This window comes from Liolophura sinensis, chromosome 8, assembly GCF_032854445.1.
Source record: "Liolophura sinensis isolate JHLJ2023 chromosome 8, CUHK_Ljap_v2, whole genome shotgun sequence".
Taxonomy (NCBI): Eukaryota; Metazoa; Mollusca; class Polyplacophora; order Chitonida; family Chitonidae; genus Liolophura; species Liolophura sinensis.
In genome coordinates this window covers 45,542,290-45,564,498 of record NC_088302.1, presented here as the reverse complement: position 1 = coordinate 45,564,498, position 22,209 = coordinate 45,542,290, and the positions used below count along the sequence as shown (strand labels likewise).

General features: G+C 39.4%; 1 protein-coding gene across 1 annotated transcript; it reads left to right on the top strand.

The window, feature by feature from the left end:
* On the top strand, positions 1-8,774 carry LOC135472513 (DAP3-binding cell death enhancer 1-like). The gene is made up of 10 exons (XM_064752042.1): positions 1-137; positions 685-811; positions 1,542-1,686; positions 2,133-2,336; positions 2,957-3,193; positions 3,581-3,736; positions 4,163-4,255; positions 4,581-4,740; positions 6,297-6,419; positions 6,942-8,774. The coding sequence occupies exons 1-10, from the start codon at positions 107-109 to the stop codon at positions 7,448-7,450; spliced, it is 1,785 nt and encodes a 594-aa protein (XP_064608112.1). The 5' UTR covers positions 1-106; the 3' UTR covers positions 7,451-8,774.
* The last annotated feature ends 13,435 nt before the right edge of the window (positions 8,775-22,209 follow it).

Here is a 22,209-nt window from a genome sequence, read left to right as displayed (position 1 = left end):
GCGGAGAGCCGTCGATGCATTTCAGGGGGCTAGAATAATTTGGTCATAAATCGTTTGTTTTGACGAAGTTTCGACCTGACACGTGGTATTCTGATCAAAGAGGACTATGTGGAGAGTGTTGGTCGGGATTCCTCGAGGTTAGTGGCCCTGAATTCTCTTGGTAGTTGAGGAAATACAGTAGACTGCGCGACTTTTGGGCACCGCTCGCGCTGCCAGTGTCAAATTCCATGAACAGTCCGATGTATATTTTGTAGATCAAGTTATCCAAGAGGACAAGTGTATTTACTGAAATTATCTCAAAGCAGTTATAAACGATGGATTATGTGCTTGTGCCTTCCGACCGTTTTGTTTGTATCTGGGAACTAGGGCCCTTGACCTCATTTGACCTATTTCTTCAGTTTAGAACCAATCAGAACTTGTTATTGCTTACACACCTCCAGAAACTTACACTAACTAGGCTAAGACTATTTTAAAGGTAGGCCTCGTGTTCTTGGCATCTTCTCAAGGCATGTATCCAATGTCCATTCATTTACATGTATTAGAAGTAATGCATGACATATACATGTCAACTGTTACATTTTAATGGTAACAATTTAAGAGGATATATAGAAATCAAAGTAGGTCAACATGGTTAATCCTTTATCAAGTGACAACATTTGTGTGTATTTTTTTTCTTCATGTCAGCGATCCGTCTCCAGATACAGAGTAACATCCGTCAGAGGCCCTCATGCATTGATGATGAGTATAAAGCACAGTCTCCCTGTTACGAAGTAGTCCATCGTCAAGCTTGTGGTGTTACAGTAACTCATAGGTAAGGCAAATCAACATGATTCCTCGTCTTCCCCTTCGTGCAATTTTACCACTCGCATCATTTTGTAATTTTTTTTTTTTTTTGGTTCATTTTGTAGCTGTTTTTTAAGTCACAGCTTCATTGACAAAAAAATAGTTTTACTGTGCTGTTTACAGCCTATTCTCTTTTGGTAAGGCTTATGGCCTGGCTGAAGTTTACAGCTGTTTAGACACATTTTTGAAATGTATTAAGGAAGTAATTCCATCAGCAGATGTGTGTATTTCTCAAAAATGTTACAGTTGTCGACCATTATTCTTGTACAATGTGACCGTTCATTTACTCAGTTTTGGTGTGCCCTGTATAACTGCTTACTGTAAATCTACAACGTTATCAATCATTAAATCACTTTTGCATTAGAATTTATGTATACAATTGTAATGAAAATGACCCTAAAAATGATTTGTCTGCGTCCTTAAAGATGCAAACTTCATAAAACTGTGCAAATTATTTCTCTACAACCCAAACTTCTCTCAGAATGTTTCAAAATACTGGTTGCAGATGTGGTTGAAGAATTTAAAGCTGAATTGTCCAAATTCCTAACACTTCAGTATATATGCAGTGACTTGTGGAAAATAAACTAGTAATGAAGTATGCACATCTGTTGCTAGTATAGGAAAAGTTTGGTAATTTTAACTGAAAACTTTTAAATTAATTTTATGTAAATTTTTTGATTTGTTGTCTTTCCTAAAAGATGTTCCTCCAGTGACAGTGGGAGTAAAAATGACCATGAACAACAAGGTCCTGATAGAAAAGAAAGTGACTGGAGAAAGCCAAACTTTGATTTCTGGAGTCAGTTGCAGTATGGACGTAACAGTGCACTAGAAGCTGTTGGTTGGGTATGTCTTACTGTTTTCCACCTCTTTTTGTTTTCCACATAAAACCTGCATGTAGCTCTATCCCACTGATTTGTTCTCTTTGATTTACTGTTTTACCAGCTACTTTGAGAGAAAAGATTACATACATAACAGTGTGTTTGATTAATAAGCCCAAAATATGAACATTTTTTTATGTTTTCAATCCAAGGAAAAAACATGGTGGCTAGATTACTAGAATGTAATGCTTGCTTCATGGTTAACCAAATCTCAAATGTAGGCTTGTTTTCCCAAACTGATTGAACATTGGCCAGAACAAGTGATAAATCACAGTGCTGTGTGGATTAGGGTTAAGGTTTGGGAATGAAAAAGCATGTACTAGTATTTATAATTACTTTTACGGTTAAATTCAATATCCTGCTGTGGAGTGTTATGTGTGAAGCCCTGGAAAAGCTCTCTTACTGCTTCAGGGTACCGGGGTAGTGTTAGGGATCCACCTTTCCAAACTCTCCCACGATGGGGGAGAGTCATGTGAAGGGAAGAGACCCTGCTGTCGTCTACTCTATAAGATAGCCCACACCTCACCCCAGCTCAGTAAATCTGTCACCCACAAAGGTGTACAGACATCAGGCTCAAAGTCTTCAGCAGAGGAGACACTTCAGGACAAGGCACAGGTAATATGTACACCTGATACTTTGTTTACAATATGCAGTTAAGTTTAAAGCTTGACAAGGATTTGACACAAATTAGCATGGTTTTAATGTTGAGAGTTCATGTTGAATTCGTGAATGTGTAAATTGCTCTTGTGGTGCATATCACTTGTATATTAAGGCGTTATATTGGAGGATGGTATTTAAGTGATGGGTTTCCTCTTGTCATAATGCTTGTCATCGTCATATAAGTGACATGTTTGAGTACGACATAAAACACCTATCAAATAAATACATAAAACATGATAACGGCATAAAACACCAATCATATAAATAAATAAAAAATGATGGATTTCTTTTAAAGTGATTTATGATCCTCACATGTTTGAGCATAGTACATAAAATACAGGACCTCATGCCCTGATAGTAAAAAGTTAATGGCAATGGAAAGGTCTGTCAGCAACCTGCTGATGGTTGTGGTTTCCCCTGGGCTCTGCTAGGTTTTCTCCCTCTGTAATGCTGTCCGCCATTGTATAAGTGAAATAGTCTTGAGTGCGGCGTAAAACACTGCTCAGATAAATGAAATAAATAAAAAATTAATGTGTGTATTTTCATAAGCCTCACATGACTTGTTCCTCTCACAGAAACCAGGGGAGGGCCCCAATGCTCTAGACCTAGTGTTCACAGAGTTTGAGGATCTGTGTAGGATGTACACAGCCACAGGCAATAACATTGCTGGCCTCCAGCATGCTGCCCGGAAGAACATGTCTGCTGCAGTTCACCACTGGAAGGAAGCCAGCAAGCTGGGCTGTGCTAAGGCACAGTTTAACCTTGGTCTGTGCTATGAGTCCGGCATGGGAGTGGAGCCAAACCTGGCAGAGGTCAGTGGGTACACATGATACTGGCTGTGTTTACAGAATCCACATTTCTGATTCAGGGCATCATACCAGGATCTTGAGTACACAGTTTTAAGCCCGACTACATTTAATATATTGTACATTTTCCAACTGAGTATAATTTTAACTTTGACCAAACCATCTCATCGACATTGCTCTTTTTTGGTCTCCAGGTATAACTTTCAGCTACTTATCATATAATAAATTTCAAATTCCTATCTTCAGAAATATAATTTCTGTGAATACAGAATCATAAAAACTGCAGCCAGCTGGAACCCCTAAGTATATACCAATCTGACATGATAATTATTTGTGGTGTTTTACATTTTATGTAAACGAAAGTCATTTCTTCACATTTGCTTGATGTTGCAGGCAGTGAAGCAGTACAGTTTAGCAGCTGCCTCTGACCATGCTGAAGCAGTGTATAACCTAGCACTGGTGTACCTGCAGGGGGGACAAGGGATGGAGCCCGACCCAGACAAGGGACTCACCCTCATGAATAAGGCGGCTAAACTAGGCCTGAGACAGGTACGCAAAATTAGCCAAGAGGAGGATAGGTCCACACAGTTATGCAAACAAGAGTTTGGAACTGTACCAACATGTTTTGCTGATATAAATTTTCCAGTCAATGATACTTGCATATTATCGAGATTATTATGCTATATACATGTACTTGTCTTGTTCACCTCATTTAACGAGTGGCTGCGAGCAGATATTTTCATATGCTGGCAGTAAGCATTAACTTTTCCCCAGGAGGTAATTAGCATACTGTCTGTCTGTTGTCACACCGGTAATCAAGACTTTCTGATCACAAACACATAATTACATATTACCCCAGTCAGATTTAGAACATGAACATACTACAGTATTATTGATTGATGAGTGTCTGTGACCATTACCTGTGGCAGCAGCATACACAAGTTTGACTGGTATGTCCTGCTTGATATTTGACAGGCTCAGACATACCTGGGGGTACATTACACCAGAGAGGAGAATGAGGATATGACCAAAGCTGTCAAACTTTTCAAGGCTGCTGCTGCTCAAAAGGTAGGCAAGGAGCTAAATGGCAAGGAGTATATAATGAATCATCAACGGTACGACAGGTGAACGTAATTTACCATTTTTGATTTGTCCATTTATGTATGATGCTGTTTTCTGTGGTTCCATGCACTTAGTAGTTTCTCATTTAACTAAAACAGGATAGCAGTAGGTAAAGACTGAGGTGAAAAGAACACATAGCAGGCTGCACACTGAGCCTAATTTCTTCACAAAGTTATTAGGAGTTTGGTGTATTATACCCACCCTCGTTCATGGGTATTCGTAATTAGAAACCCCTAGTGGCGAGTGATGATCAGGGTTGTTGCTGTTGTAGGATCCCGAGGCACAGTACTTCCTGGGGATTTGCTATGAGCAGGGTTGGGGCACGGATCAGAATGAGTGTAAGGCTGGTGAGTTATACAGAGAGGCCAGTGCTGCAGGACATGACGGGGCCATGTATAACCTGGGGGTGTTCCATGAGTACGGTATGGGAGGTAGGTACAAAGCTGTATGGCATACAACCCACTGAGTAAAGGCAAGGCGAAGCCCATGCCATTCAAACCACGGGACAAACTCTCACCAAACTATAATTTTTTTTTTTTAAACTTTTTTAACTTATCTCTGTCCATATTTGTGTCCGGACTATGACTCCAACAGTTTTCTGTGTAGAGTTTTGATTTTTGGTGTTTTCATACATAAATATGATGATGATGTGTCATGATTCATTTGTCCATTTTGCACTTTTGTCATGGTTACCAGATTGCCTTTTTGCCTACATATACTATATAAATAGATATGATTTCGTGTATGGCTGTAACTCCAAATGTGTTTTTGTACAGTTTTAATTTTTGGTCGATACATACATACACAGAAGACCATCTGTCATGACATTTGTCTATTTCCTAGGTTGTCATGGTTACCAGATAAATAGATATGATTTTGTGTCTGCACTATACAGTAAATCTTCAACCTTTTCAACCACTAAAGCGCTGTTTTCCCTGGAATTTATAATAATAATTATTTATAATCATAATTATAAATATAACATTATTAAAATGACGCTTAAAATTATTTGTTTGTGTATTTATAGATGTAAGCTTCATAAATCTGTATAAATTATTTCTCCACATGGCCTAGTTTTCTCAGAATGTTACAAAATAGTGGTTGCAGGGGTGGTTGAAAAATTAGGGTAACTCCAAGAGTTTTCCACAAAGAGTTTTATTTTTGGTGGATACTTAGATACACAGATGGCAATGTGTAGCGACTCACATTTGTCCATTTTCCCAGTTGTCATGGTAACCAGATAGCCATTTTACTTATATATACTATACAAATAGATATGATTTTGTGTCAGGGCTACAACTCCAACTGTTTTCCACGCAGAGATTTAATTATTAGTGGATACATAGATACACAGCTCACGATGTGTCACAACTTACATTTGTCTATTTTCACAGTTGTCATGGTAACCAGATAGCCATTTTCCTTATATATACTATATAAATAGAAGTGATTTCGTTGTCTTGCTACAACTCAAACTTTTTTCTGCATAAAGTTTGAGTTGTGATGGAGACATTTGTTCACTTGCGGGGTTGTTATGGTAATGACATACCTATCATCAACACCCATGAAGATTCCCCATGGGTTATACTAACCACATTGCTTATGGTATTCTTTTATACATTGCAAACAAATGCATTTGTTGGGGCATATGTTGTGTTCACCTGAACTCTTTGTTTGTGTCATAGAAAGCATTTTAAGTAGAATGAAATTTTTAAATTGCTATGTGATTTCAAATCATTTTTTCCTAAGAATTTCTCTTATTTGCCTAAAGAACACTTAGTTGTTTTCCATGAAATAATCTCTGAACTGTCCCAGGGTTATTCTTGGTACTTCTAACAGATCATTAGTGCTGAAAATAATGTGAGAGATCTTTGAAATTATGTTCTATATAACCCATTATTGAATTTCTTTCTTTCTGAAGTAGAACTTAATCGCGTGCTCATGATTTGTAAATGTATAAATCCCCTATATATTGGTTCCTCTGCAGGTCTTCCTGTGAATGTGGAGGCCGCTACAGAGCTGTATGAACAGTCAGCGAAGGCAGGGAATGAGAATGCCAGCCACAGTCTGGAGCGCCTCCAAGCAGAAGATCTTTCCGCAGAATGGAAGCGTATGTTTATACACCAGCCTGTGGCTTGTCACCTCAGATCACTTGCATTTTGTACTGTGGTGATTTTTGAAAACACTTTTGTTGACTAGAATATACCTATAGATGTAGTGGTTTTTGATGGAAGAGAAATTTTGATTTTGTTTTCGTAATTAATGTTCAGTGCTGTTATTGTGTTATTTTCTGGATTTGCTCAGTGTCTTAATGAATTAACTACAGAAGTTATGAGGGATACATCCTAGAAGAGTAACATCCAGTATATAGAGAAGTGTTATTTTAATTTCCCATTATTTTCAATGCGGCACATGTAATTTATCCATGTTGAACTCGCAGGCAATGTAAAAACAAACTAGGCTTGCAATTCTGTGCGTGTAACATTAGTTACTTTTCGAACTGTTCATTTCACCAGGGACAAATTCAGATGGAAAGTGGTGAATTAAGACTATGGTTTATCTTAAGACTTTATTTATCTTGTGAAGGTTGTGTGTGATAGATGTGAATACGTGTACATGTGTGTGTTTACAGGTCAGGATTTAGCTCTGGAGATCGGTGAACAGACCATGAAGGAGCCCAAAAGTTATCTAAGGTCTCCTGCCTCCTCCCCCTCCCTCACAGAGTTCCTTAGGGATCACCTGGAGAGTCTCGTCCTGGAACCTACACCAAAGCCAGCCAAGTCCCCTTGGGTACACCTTCAGGGACTAGCCAACACAATGTCCTATGACACCCTGGACACAGGCTTCACCACACCCAAGTTCAGCCTAGGACAGCCTGACAAGACAAAGCCACCTCTGTACTACAATAATACTGGACAGGCCCCACACAACCCCCTAGGGTCAATGCATAGTAAACTGGGCAGGTACGCCCCTGACACAGGCTTCACTATACCCAAGTTCAGCCTGGGACAGCCTGACAAGGCAGAGTCACCTCTGTACTACAGCGATACAGGACAAGCACCACACAACCCTCTAGGGTCCATGCACAGCAAGCTGGTGAGGCCGGCATCCCTGTATGACCTACGAGTTGCCTGCACCTGACAGCTGCCTATACTGCCAGTTGTATAGTGGTTTACCCTCCCAGGTGACTTGTGTTGGTCCCTTTGCTTGTAGAACTCAGCCAGTTTAGCAAACGAGTTGGACAAGGTCCCATTTATGGCCAGCTAACATATATACCTCTTGATGTTTATCTTGGGCCTGTATAAATGTAAAGGTCTTCAGAGTTACTCTATTCAGCATTCCGAACAATAGTTAAGTCTGTGAGACATTCTTCACCCCTAGCCCTCAGGTAATTTGGGCTCTCTTCAGCCAAGCATAGCTAGGAGTTTTTGGATGCATGTACTGAATAGAATTGCTTCTCAAGAGAGATCCTGGACATAACAACTAATATCTTTGAGGTTTAAAGCAGCATAATGATAGAAAAGCCCTGAAATCCTCCAGTGTGGTGCATGTTTGATTTGATTACCCATGATGGATTAGGTGAGGCATGTTGGATCCAGAAGTGCTGTATTGCTAGTTATGCAAGGTATGGTAAGCTTCCATAGTAAGGCTGAGGAGAAGTATTGTTTGGTCAAACAGTACACTGAAAATAACTTGCAGAATCATTGATAAGGATGGACATTAAAATAAGTTATTTTCCTGACTTGTATTTCATTGTTTAGGCCTTAAGCTTGCCCATCTCCAAAATAGCATTCATGTCTGAATTGCAAAGTGTTTTATTGTGAATTGCCATTTCCAGTTTGAATTGGGCACCTTCCATAATAGTTAAACTAAGATCTGAGTCAGTATAGAAAATGCCATGCACCTGGTGTTAAACCATAAAGCTCTGTAATATGCAGAGAAAGCCAGAAGCTAACTTGGAAGAGGTGCTATTAGGACAATGTCCTATTGTTGAGAAGCCTGTAAATTTCCATAAAGAGGAATAATAAGGTACTTTAGTCGGATCATGGAAACCTTATTCTGATCTTGAAATTCACACTATTGCATTTCATATGGAATATTTCATTCTCTGTAAGTGAGTTACTGCTTCGTCGTCGTTTCCTCAGCACTTGAACTCCCTGAAGAACAAACCAGATGTGAGGAATAGCTGTTTCATACCGCAGTATAATTGTACAGTTTTCTGTATGGATTGAAAGCATTTATGTATGTGATTTTTTTTATATATCCCAGTTTTAACCATGGGTGCATATTTTTGATTGCAGTGACAACTATATACACGAACATGTAGATAAATAATGCCAGCATTATAATTATGGATGGTCAAATTAAAATGTATGATGAGTTTATACTGAATGTGTATTTGGGAAAATGTGAAATGACTGGTTGCACATGTATCTGAATGTATAGTAAAATGTTAAGTCGTTGATTTTATGTTTGGATGATTGTTCTTTGATATGAGACCTTAAGGCAATCGCGCGCTTTGCTAGTTAGCAAAATAGTGAAAATAAAGAATGTGGAAGTAATCAGAGGGCAGGTGTATGCCATTTGACCTTGACCCATGCTACAGAGAAGGGTTGTGCAGGTGTAAATGCGCTTTAAAATTAGATGATGCGCTTCTAAAATTAAAGGGGCCTCCATGGCTTAGTTGGTTAGCGCGCTAGCGCTGCGTAATGACCCAGGAGTCTCTCACCAATGTGGTCGCTGTGAGTTCAAGTCCAGCTCATGCTGGCTTCCTCTCTGGTCGTAGGTTATAAGGCCCCCAGCAAACTGTGGATGGTCGTGGGTATCCCCCGGGCTCTGCCCGGTTTCCACCCACAATATTGCTGGCCGCCGTCGTATAAGTGAAATATTCTTGAGTACGGCGTAAAACACCAATCAAATAAATAGGCTAAATAAAACACCAATCAAATAAAATAAATCTAAAATTAAAACAGAGTGTACTGAATACCCATGAAGATTTGTGTGTACGCCTAAAAGTTCTCCTACTGTACTGTATTAAATCATCCTAATATGGATCCGAATGTATGGTTTTAATTCTACACCGTCAGTTATTTGTGTTATGTTAAAGTGTCATCGAGGGTCCAATTTCCAACGTGAACGCGTATCGGTGATTTCGGAGGAGAGAGTGCTTGGGGTTTAACGTCGTTCTCAACAATTTTTCAGTCATATTACGACGAAGGAATCATTAGGGTGCATGTACGTGTAATGTGCCTCCTTGTTGCAGGACGGATTTCCACCGCTCTTTTATTTAGTGCTGCCTCACTGAGACGACTTACCGAAGGCAAGCAAGCCGCCCCGCCCGAGCCATTATACTGATACGGGTCAACCAGTCGTTGCACTATCCCCTTCATGCTGAACGCCAAGCGAGGAAGTTACAACTTCCTTTTTTAAAGTCTTAGGTGTGACTCGATCAAGGATTGATCCTGGATCAACCGGTCCCGAAGCGGACGCTCTACCAACTGTGCTATCCGGGCTGGTCTCGGAGGAGAGAAGACGCTAGCGCAATGAAATACACCGATCAGAAAACACTTTAGATTTATTCTATATACTGCCAATAAATAAAGCACAAATGCCTTCTAGTGTAGGGCTACATTTTGTTTTAGCATAACAAGCGCATCATGTTTTGATCCCAAAACGGCAATTGTTCGTGTAGGCCTATACAGAAATGTTTGCATTAGGCAAGTTATCATAGAACGAAATAATACGGAAAGTCCTGCTATCAAAACAAAATGAAAAGGTTAAGTTATCAGTAAGCGAGTTGTTGGGGAAAAATGCCAGTGGGCCTACAGGTTGAGGTGTAAATAAACACAGCTGAAGAATTTCTGAAAAGATCAACTGCCAGTCTGGTCGCTCGTAAGATGTGTAAACCAAGACGAGTACTGCCAGTACCAGTTATATCGATCGATTTGGGTTGTGTAATCTATACTTGCAAAATAAAATTCATTCCTCCTGAGGAAGAGCTGAAATATTTCATTCCAGAAAGTTATGACAATGGCAATCGACATATATGTACATATACATATACTTGTAATTCTATGTGTAATTGCAAGAATCTGTATCGGTAGGCCTATACCTGTATGCACATGTATGCCTTTCGATTTTCTCACCCCCCCACCCCCACCCCGGCCGCGGCCATCACTCGGTCATGTTCACACTTTCCCGGTGTATTGTTGGGGACCCAAAATAGTGAAGTGTTGAGTATTTTCAAAAAATATTTAGATATAATGTTGAAAAGATCGAAAAATGGTTGACAAATTGTACATGTACTGGGGCGTAGGAAGCAATTTCAAAGAGGGGGGGGGGGGGGGGGGCAAGAATCCCAGCAAAAAAGGCGAGTCCAATGTGCCGCCAAGGCCCCTTAGAGACGATTTGCCGTACCTTTAATATGCCAATTGAGGTGTTATTGTCTATTTAAGCCTGCCTGAAAAAGTTGAAATTGACGTTTAGCTTAACTGTTGACGCTTTTGCCTAGAGAACCACGGGTCAACAAAGAACATTGTAACAATTTATCCCGAATTAAACATTAAATTTATGCATGTCGGAAAAAGGTTGGAGTAGACTGACTAATACAAGCAATTTAACTCGTATGGGGGAGAGTCGGTGGAAAGAAACCTCCATGTTTTTACCGGGCCTTGGTGATAAACTTGCCGGCCTATTCGCGCTGTCTTCCTTTCGATTTTCGGTCATCCCTTTCTCGTCAATAAATATAGGCATATTATCAGAATAACTTTGTGGAATATAGGCCTACAGGCCCTATATATCGAGACTGTATCTGTAGACAATGCATGTCTTTCTTTTTTTATTTAACTGCCGTTTGATTCAAAACAACAGTTTAAGTCAAAAAAAAAAAAAAAAAAAAAACACAATCGGGCTATAGAAGAGATTGCACGCCAACACTAGAAACGAGTATTTCGAAAAGTTGGGATTTTGTATATTAAATAACTCAACACACACTTTTGACGTTTTATCCCTAGGTTATCACTGTGAGTAAACTAATTTTCAAAAAGACAAATTTAGATCCCCAAAAATATTTTTTTCTTAAATTATACCCAGGCATAATGATAAAATTGTCAGCAGTTCATAATATTTATTTATAAATGTTTATAAATATAGTAGTTGTTGTTGTTGTTGTTTATTTTGTTATTGTTTACCTCTTGATTTGCTGTTGACGGTGTAACTTCACTGCCTGACTTTGTTAGCTTGTGGAGGAGCTTGTATTGTCAGACGACAAAGTTCGATTTGCAGGCATCGTAAAAAAGGAATCTATTGACCGTTGAACCTGACGAAGTTTGTCAGGCGGCTTCATTTCTATCGACTGACGAGTCCCATCTAAGGGAACCATATATAAATACGTAGGCCCAAGGACGGAAAAAACATGTACGCCCTATATTAATAGTAATGTGCACTGGGAAAATTGAAGTTTACCATGTTTAGTTCAGCGAGAAAATATATTTGCAATAGTGTGATGTATCATTCGGCGAAGGGGCCTGTTTGTGTTACAAGTATATATAATTTCCGGTACCTGAAAAGTGGGGGTGCCAAATCCAGACAGGGTCTTTGTTGAGTTTGTGTCTTTTCAGGTTTATCTAACACTTAAGTGTTACTGCACGAAGGAACAAACTGTTGTAAACAAAAGAGAACATCTAGCGAGCAATATTTCGGGCAGGAGCTGTCATCCACTTTAAATTTCCTACCTCTCTGCAACCTATTTAATTAAGGGTGCTTGGACATTACCCAATGCACAACACAACTGAAAAATTTTGGTGGAAAATGACCTATAATGTTGTGGAATGTGGTTAAAATTTCAAAGTTTTTTATGCGTTCATTTGCACCCTCTACATGAATTCTTGCTTTATCTATTTCAAAGCATGGCTTTATTCTTCTTTGGTGAAGTGACTTTCACTGCTTAAAAATACTGGAATATTTAAACTTACACCTTGTGGCAAGATATCATATAAAGTAAAACGTTTATCTGCTAAAATAAGATCACCTGATTTGAACTACTGATTAAGAAGGCCGGTGTGTTCTACGATGGCTTTGTCACTGGTAGAGCCTGGATACAATACTGAAGCATAACCAGTTGCTGCATTTGGTGCAACACAAGTACCTGATTTAACTGTATGTCTACTCTTATAATTACTGTGGCAAATATTTTTTTAAATCTAAAGCTGAGGGAATATCCTGAGTGAGTGATTTCTGTAGTATCCTTTGCTATGCGAGCTGTTGGAAAACAGTCAAAACTCTTGTGCATGGACCCTTTGTACTTGAGTAGTGATGGCATACCTTGCAAAATTACACCTTCATATAATGCTTCATGTAGAACAGCACCGATAGTATAAATTACATTAGAAATAATTGTGCCACTGGTATTAAATAACATACTTAAATGAAGATCTATAAAACTGTGTATAAGTTTGACTGAAGTGATAGGAAGCTGGTCTTAAAGAGAGAGACTTTACTGTTCATCCCAAATAATAGTTAAAAGGGCCATGCTGGTGAAGGCGGTCAACTACAATGTCAAAGACATCAGTCTGCAGACTTGTGTAATGAATAATGTGAAATAATAAGAAAATAAAATGTTACATGTAGGTGTTTGTCAGTTTGATTACAACTTATTTTCTTCACTTTCCTAGCACATTCCTGTGCAATTCCTGTGCAATTACAGTAACAACTGCAATAACACTTGGTGGGGCCACTTCTTCCTTGACAGACCAAATTTGTCAGACATCACGGTTTATGCCACTTCCAGGGCAGTTGTAGGAGAAAGTGGAGTACAGTCATCACACTGTTATCACTGATCTGAAATTACTCTCTTTGCCGTCTGTTTGACTGACTGGTTTTATGCCGTACTTTCACTTCCATGACGATGAGTCAGTATTTGGGTATCCCCTGGTGAAGGGATTTCCAGAAAGAAACAGGGAGGAGTGGTGTTGTAAACCACCAACCATTGGCAAGTCACTGACAATTTCTTCCCATATTTAGAGGTGGAAGGCAGGATGTCTCCAATGAATGCAACTCATTTTCCCAGTGACACAAGCATCGACGTTCACCTCGGATCCAAGGCCCCAAGAAAATACCATTAAACCTGCCAGCAACGCAACCTGAAATTTGCTGTGGGGATCGAACCCGTACCATGGGAGCCTCTTGCTCGGCAAGCCGAAGGGCTAACCACTCATCCATGGTCTGCAGCCTAAGTCTATTTGAACTGCTGTGTATATAAATACATATTAAAATGAGATTTTTGCTTTGGTATTCTTGTGATTGGTACATATAAAAGTTATTAATACTGCATAATACCTTTGGAATTTTATAGAAGAATAGTATATTTGAAAAAACAGTGCCAAAACGAAAGGACATCCTGTAGAATATTACAATGTTTTCATCCAATTGGTCGTAGCTCATCTGCAGTTTTTTGATTTTTAACTGCTTTTAACTACTAACTCCCCTCAACATTGAAATCACCCCTACAACCAAAACAGATTGGCATAAGCTAATAAGTCAGCTCAAATAACCTGATTTTTGGATATTCAGGTGTTATTCATTAGTTGAAGGCCATTTTTAATACTTTTAATGACAATTTTTTAATCTGTGAAGAAAGTTCCATTCAAATCTCTTACCATTTAACTGTTGAAGCTGTGATAGACAACGTTGTTCCTGACATGGATGGCAATAATTGCCATGGTCATGTTCAGTATGGCTCGTTAAAACATCCGATGACATTTCCACCTCACCTCCACATTTACTGGGGGTTGTCACAGTGTTATGTATGACTATTTAACGTTTTCATGTACTGTTTTCATGTACTGTTAGTCTGCGGATCTTTGTGAAAGGGGGGGGGGGTTGATTTGCACTGGCGCTTTTCCGGCCCAAAGGGCCGATGCGCGCCAAAACTTGGCGTCATTGAAAATGCTTTTAAGCTGGATAGTATATAAAGGAAGAGTATATTATTTAGGACAAGGAGAAGAAGTTTCAGTACTAGTGCTATGGACATTGTAGCATTATAGCCGACGAATTTTGGGCTTCATGACTAAAAGAAGAAAAAAAAAAAAAAAAAAAAAAAAAAAAAAAAAAAAAAAAAGTGTTTGCAGAGGGTCATTATTCACTATGATGACCGTTTCTTAGTGTACAATCCATATTTACAGTACAAGATGGGCAGGTACATAGGTTAAAGAGAGATTTTTGGGAAAGGTGGGCGTTAGAACACTCACGATGTTATGACATACATGGAACACAGAGTATAGTACAGGAGGAGCTGAACAGTATACATACACAACACCTGGACAAAAAAAAAAAAAAACAGTAGAAGCGTCAGCTCACATCAGTTCTGTTCGGGTAAAAAAAAAAACGACAACAACCACTTTAAAAGCAACAAATAGGCCGATCCAACCATGTTAACATTAAAAAAAAAAAAAAAAAAAAAAAAAAAACGATTATTAAAAACGACGACATCTGCTAAGAAAATTCGCCAGGGCCTGGAAAGTCTTACTTCGGTTCGCTTTAGGATTTAAAACAGATGCTAACGTAAAATGCCGAAGGCCAATGGAGCGTAAGTCCCGCTAAAGGACACGGCGAGCGTTAGAGTGCCGGGTACACGTAAATAAGAGATGAGCGATATCATCGTTAATTAGGCATACGTCACATAACCCAGATGGGTGCAGATTCATTCTGAATAAATACGTATTTGTAGGTACATGTCCAGAAATAAGGCGGAAAACTAGCGTTTCATCTCGTCGGGAACGTAATGATATTGGCGAATTTAACAAGACAGAACGATTATACTGGTGAAAAAACCTCCCCTTATTAGCTTCATCCCACTGCCGCTGCCAAATATCCACAAACTTAGGTGCGACATGACTCATGATTTCATTAATGTTTAAGGGCACGTGTATGGATATATCTAAAAAGGATGAAGCTCTCTTCGCCAGGGAGTCTGCCATTTCGTTTCCCACAATACCGACATGAGCTGGTACCCAGTCAAAACTCACAGAGACGCCCTGGTAACGAAGAGCGGTGCATAAATGCAGTATTTCAAACACAAGTGATGAAGAATTATACCAGACATAATTTGACATGGCCTGCAAGGAAGATAAAGAATCGGTAAGTATAACAGCCCTGGAAGGTTTTAGGTCGAGGAGAAACTGAAGAGCACAGATGATAGCTGTAAGTTCTGCTGTAAATACTGAGATAAAATTGGATAATCTAAAGGATTTGGAATATTTTAACTCTGGGACACAAAAAGCTGCACCAACTCTGTTGCTGTCTGGACACTTGGAGGCATCAGTGTATACCTGCAAGTACTGGGATAGGCTTGTATGTATATATTCCGTAGCACATAGTAAGGAAACATTCGGATTATCAGATTTTTTTCTATCATCGTTCAGAGTAGTCGAAATGTAGGGAGGTTCTAGATTCCATGTGGGGAAGTCAGGAACACGGGATGACTGCAAAGCAACATTATCACAATCTAAAGACGAAGATATGTTCTTTGATCTCAAACTAAATGGTAACCCAGCATAACTATTTAAGTCATGCAAGTTGTCATAAAAGGAAGGTTCGAGCAAACGAGACGAAGCATTATTAACCGAACATTTGAGCCTGAAAAAAAACTTGAGGGTGCGCAGGCGCCGACGGATAGACAATGGCCACTCGTTACAGAATACCTGTAGAACGTTAAGTGGTGTGGTGCGCATACCTCCTGTACATATCCGCAGCGCTGCGCACTGAACAGAATCTAATTTTTCTTTAAGCGTAATGCAAGCAGAATCATAGGCTTCACAACAATAATCAAGTTTGGTACGGATGAGAGAGCGATATAGCAGTAGTAATGATTTTTTCTCAGCCCCCCAACATTTGCCCGATACACACCTCATTAAATTTAGAACTTTATCACATCTTGCTATCAAATAGTCAATATGTCTACCCCAAGTAAGCCTATTATCGAATATAACCCCGAGATACTTAAAAGAAGAGGAGATTTTGATCGTCGAGTTATTAAGGGTTAGACAAACATTACCAGTATGGCGCCGTGTAAACACAACAGCTTCTGTTTTAACAGAAGAAAACTTAAACCCCCAGTCCCGGCTCCATTTCATTATATCATCTAGACCTTGCTGAATATGCTTGACACAAGAGGCAAGGGACCTAGAGCAAAACCACATGCATTTATCATCAGCGAAAAGCGTGCAATTTAATTTAGGGGATATGGCATTGGGTAAGTCATTTATGGCTACATTAAATAAAGTGGGAGATAAGACACTTCCCTGGGGAACCCCATTCTCCACCGGAACCATGCGAGAATAACTCTGTCCCACTCGAACTTTAATAAAACGTCCGGACAGGAAATCTTTTAAAAAACCCAACATTTTTCCACCAATGCCAATATTACGCAGCTTAATTAACACCCCAGTCCTCCAAACCATATCGTACGCTTTTTCTATATCGAGAAACACGGCAAGTAAATAATCTTTATATTTAAAAGAGTGTCTGATGGAGGTTTCTAAATTAACCACATGGTCAGTAGTACAACGTTTGTTTCTAAAACCGCTCTGTACTGGACTAAGTATATTGTGTTTCTCCAAAAACCACATCAATCGAGAATTTATCATACGCTCCATGACCTTGCAGAGACAGGACGTGAGGGCTATAGGCCTGTACGAAGATGTGAACGAGGGATCCTTACCTGGTTTAGCAACGGGCACAACAATTGCCGTTTTCCATTTAGCAGGGAGTTTCATACTAGACCAAACGGCATTGTACAGCAATAGTAATATAGTCATACAGTGATATGGCAAATTGTACAACATGGAGTACGTAATAGTATCCTCACCCGGTGACGAATCCGAACATGAGGATAAGGCCTGCTTTAATTCTAGTAAAGAAAAATCATTGTTAATTGGCATGTCATCAAAAAGAATATTATTAAAAGGATGCATTTCTTCAATATTTTCCTTATGGGATATAAACTCAGGAGAATAATTGTTTGAACTGGAAACGAAAGAGAAACTGTCTGCCAAAATATTGGCTTTGTCAATATTAGTAACATAATTACTATTATTATGAACAATAGTTGGGGTGTTATTTGATTTTCTTTTACCTTTAATCGAGTTTATTTTATTCCAGACTTCTTTGGTATTTGTATTTTCAGATAAATTCGAACAGTATTGTCGCCAGTGATCTCTCTGAGCTGTTTTAATCACCCGCTGTGCTACAGCTTTAGCTCGTTTAAATAAAACAATGTCTTGGTATAGGCGAGTGCGTTTTGCACGATTTTTTAAACGTTTCCGATTTTTTATAGCATTAGAACAATCGTCGTTCCACCAAGGAACAGGTATTTTACTAGACACCTTACCTGAGGATTTTGGAATGCATTTTTGTGCAGCCACATCAATGGCATTAAGTACATTATCTGCAAAAATATCAACATCATTATTATACACATCCTGAGAAAAAGACCTCAAACATTCTTCTTTGTATACATCCCAGTTTGCCCTTTTCACACACCATCTGGGAGGCTGGCCTACAGGATTCACATGGTGGTCTATATTACAGGTGACTAGAACTGGTAAGTGGTCGCTAGGACAAGGGCTTATGGTATCAACGAACCAATTAAAAAGACAGACCTATATCTGCTGAGCAAAGAGTAAGGTCTAAGTGAGACAGATTACCAGAATGAGGATCTACACGAGTGCCCGTCCCATCATTTAAAACACACATTTCATAATCATTAACTAGAGCAGTCATTACCCTTCCATTGAAATTCGTTGTAATGCTACCCCATAAGGGTCCGTAAGCGTTAAAATCCCCACACAATATATAAAGTGCTATTAATATAAGACATAAGAGTATCAAAATCTTTTCTATCAATACGACTAGAAGGATTGTATATATTAACAACACTTGTGGGTGCACCAGACCTCGTAGCAATATTAAAACATTGTGCCTCAATACTGTTAAAGGGAGGTAACTTTAGTTCTGAAAAGGATAGGCCGTCTTTTAGAAGCATGGCCAGGCCCCCTCTCCCGTCTGTATTCCTATCCATTCTACCTATAAAATACCCAGGGTAGGTAAAATCCATATGTGGCTTTAAAAAAGTTTTCTTGAAGACATATAACATGAGGAGCGGGCTTAAGATTTTGAACATAACACTTGAATTCCTCTCCATGAGCGCCAGACCGCAAATATTCTGATGTAACATGTTAAAAGTCATTGATAATAGAGGTAAAACAAGATAGGAATATATTTTTATATTATATAAAGGATACATTATGAATGTTCATCATCCGAGGACACAGTAAATAGAATATTGTCAGTCTTTTAGAATCAACAGCCTCAGAGCCAAGACGACTCTGAGCGATGCTAAACACTACTTGTACCAAACTCTTAGGGTCTTCGATTTCGAAGACTTTTATTAGTATTTCGAAAAGATGGCGATAAGCCTTGTGCCATTGTGAAGGACATATCGTCTGTCTGAGTGGGTTCACCACGTGGGGTTTGAGTAGCTATGGACCTAAGGATTGGCTTGACGGGTGTAATCGTAATAGAATGGGGCTGTTCAGGGGGGGGTATCTACTACCGGCCCTTCTGTTAGAGCTCGCTCATTTGACCCCTCTGGGTAAATTTTATGGGGGTTATCTTCTTCACGTACTGATTTTAAAGCATCAGCAAAAAGAAATTTTCTTGGTAACCTTTATGAACTGCGCTTTACATACCTGCTCTTCTATATGGGCAACCCATATACGCCGAGCTATGGCTCAGGGACCCCGCAGTTGACACATTTGGGGCGATCCAGGTTGTGGCATTCATCAAATGTATGGGGGCCGCCACATCTTGGGCATCGCTGGCGCCCCCTACATTCCCCTGAAATATGCCCAAAGGACTGACATTTGAAGCAACGTATGGCGGGTGGAACATATTGCTTGACAGGAAATATTTCGTAACCGAGAGAAACTTCTTCCGGTAGTGCATCCGAATTAAAATATAGCAACATACATTTGGTTTTAGTTTTTTCCTTCCCTTTAGTCAGACGCTGTGCTTTCGTTACTTTGTATTTTTTCAGTGCTTGTTGTACTTCTTCTTCAGTGATGTCTTCCCCTAACCCATAAATCACCCCACGTGAAAGGGTGATATTGGAGTGCAGCCTGCAGGAGACATCTCTTCCCATCAGCGTTGTTATGCTGAGTGCCTTTTTGACTTGAGTGGCACTATTACAAACAATCATTAGGTCTTTACCGTTAATTTTCTTTACTTGTTTTACATTGCCAATTGCTTGTTGTAAACTCTGACCAAATTTAATTGGGTTCCACCCAGTGACAGGTAAGCCCCCCCATAGATGAAATTACAACATTGTTATTGTTATTTCCCTGCTTCTGACCCACCTGCTTTGCTTTCTTCCCTTCCTGGGAGCTTCTATCGGTTGAAAAATCGCGCGTTCGTTTTGTAGTGGATCGCGTTTCCACGACTTCCATGTCGTCTCCTTCTGCGTCATCCATGGCTGTAACTAATGACTATAGTGGTGTATGCACAGGGGAGTTATTACAAGACGACAGTTAAAAATAGCAGAAGTTGCTCGGGAGCTGCTCCGAGCCAGGGAGAAAAGACGAAAGGCGCTCTGTTAGGTGTGGAAGAGACAGTGTAAGTACAGGATTTCCTATCCCACAATTGTACACTATACCTAAAGTATAGTAACTTATAGCCCTATGCTACTATATAATACTAACGATATTACTATTATACACTATATATTACTATATACACTATATATTACTATATATACAATCAATTATAGAACTTTTTTTCTATGGATTAACTATATTTCTAATATCAGATGTGACTGCTTATCAGCCAAAAAAACAAAAAAAAAAAAAAAAAAAAAAAAAAAAAAAAAAAAAAAAAAAAAAACAAACAAAAAAAATTGTTGCCAAAAAGCCCAATACTAAGCAACAAAGGTGTATTATTAATTTAGAATTTACAAGACCGAAAGCTATCACAAAAAATCCAAAAAAATATCAAATATACAACACTATGAAAACCACTCTCAATGGACGCCTGTACAAGAAAGGGGGTTAAGTAGACCTTTGCCTCCTTTACCGCGTCCAGACATATCTATACCTTCTATCGAGCTGAGCAAGTAGAAATATCATCTTTGTGAAAGCATAACAGGCCCTGTTATATATGTGCACAGCGCGGACCTGATGGAAAGCACCTTGTTCAATGCTTTGTTTATTTCACTGGCTGTTCATTGGCTGTTAATTCTGTGTCTAAAAATAGTTGAATCCACCTGGGACGTGTATAAGCCGTGTTTTCTGTGCAGAGGAGAGGTATTTTTGCTGCATCCGCTGGGAGCCAGGAGAGTGTGCGACGCTCTCGTATCGAGTCCATTTTATTGATATGAGCTGGTGATGCCAGTTTCATTTGGGAGGACAGATTTTTATGCCGGCACCGTTTGTGTACCACAGTTGTACTGATGTCTGGTTTATGTGAATTTCTGCGTAAGTCACGTTTATTGGTGTTCGGATCTTTATTATGATTATACAGTGTTGACTGTGTAGTTTGTTTAACACGCTGACCTCACCTGACCGACAAGGTCGTCAAGGACTCTAAACTGAAGTTTTCAGTTTTGCAAAGGACGTTCGTTCTGCCACAAGGTGACATTACTCTACGTCTCTGAACGGCTCGTTTGTGAGTTTCTGCGGGAGCTGTGACTGTTCTAAAGTGGATTATACCTCAATGCCTGTGTTTACCCTGTGTTGTGCTCTGCGGGTGTGACGTCATTCAAAGGCTTGACTGTTCCAGTTCTGTGTAACCTGTGTACTGTGTTCGCGTTCGCTAACCTAGCGAAGTACCTGACTAGGACAATTTGTGACTTGTGTGAATTGTGTGTTTATCCCATGGTCTTTACGTTGGATCTCCTGGAATACGTTTCCTTGGGATGCAAAGGTGAACTGGAAACTTGTAAAGACCGGTAATACTGATGTGTATGTTTTTTTTATGTTGTTGTTGTTGTTGAACTGTCTGTAAAACTGTACGTCTCATATTATATATAAAGCCATTGTTTACATTGTAATATTGAGTCACTGAGTCTGTTTTCTGTTGCTGTTTTCAATACCGTAACAACAGGTACGGGAAGTTGCTTTCTAAAGCTGGAACCAGGGTTCCTTACAACTGCCAAATATTTTGTAGTGTCTGAATGCCCGAAAATTTCTGATGTATGCACCAGTCGATGGATTGTTTTGTTGTTGCGGTAAAAACCGTGTATGCACCGTATTTAAGACCAGAGAGAGACCGTTTACATTTATGAGTGTAATTATATATATGATGGCAAAATAAATTAGAGCAATTATCACGACACATTTAAACCGATTGGTGGAACCTGATCTGTACAGCATAATTTTCATAAGAATATAAAATAAGACTACAAACCTTCATAGCTTAACCCACTTCTCTCTGATCGTGTCGTTAACTGGAAACCTAAATGGTTTGCATCCAGGTATCTTACTGGATATTCCGAATTGGTGATTGCATAGTAATACAAAACACTAGCTCATATTGAAAATCAGAAGGTTTACCAAAATAAGGCACTTTCGTACACTTTTTCGTGGTGGAGTGCAAGTTTCTCTTGATCGCCGTTCGTCGTCTGCTTGCCGGCAATGGTTCCGGAAGTAGAAGTCGGATCAAAGGTCAAACGAGACTTGAGAGGCCTATGGCAGCATGAAATCTGCAGTTTTTGTCACATTTTCTTCATTTTGGGGGGTAGAACAGGACTCTCGTCTTGGTGTTTGTTGTGTAACGCGATACTGCTGATCCTTCTTTTGTACCTCGTCAAATCTTGACACCTCAAGATTGTTAGAGCAAGTGGAAACCTG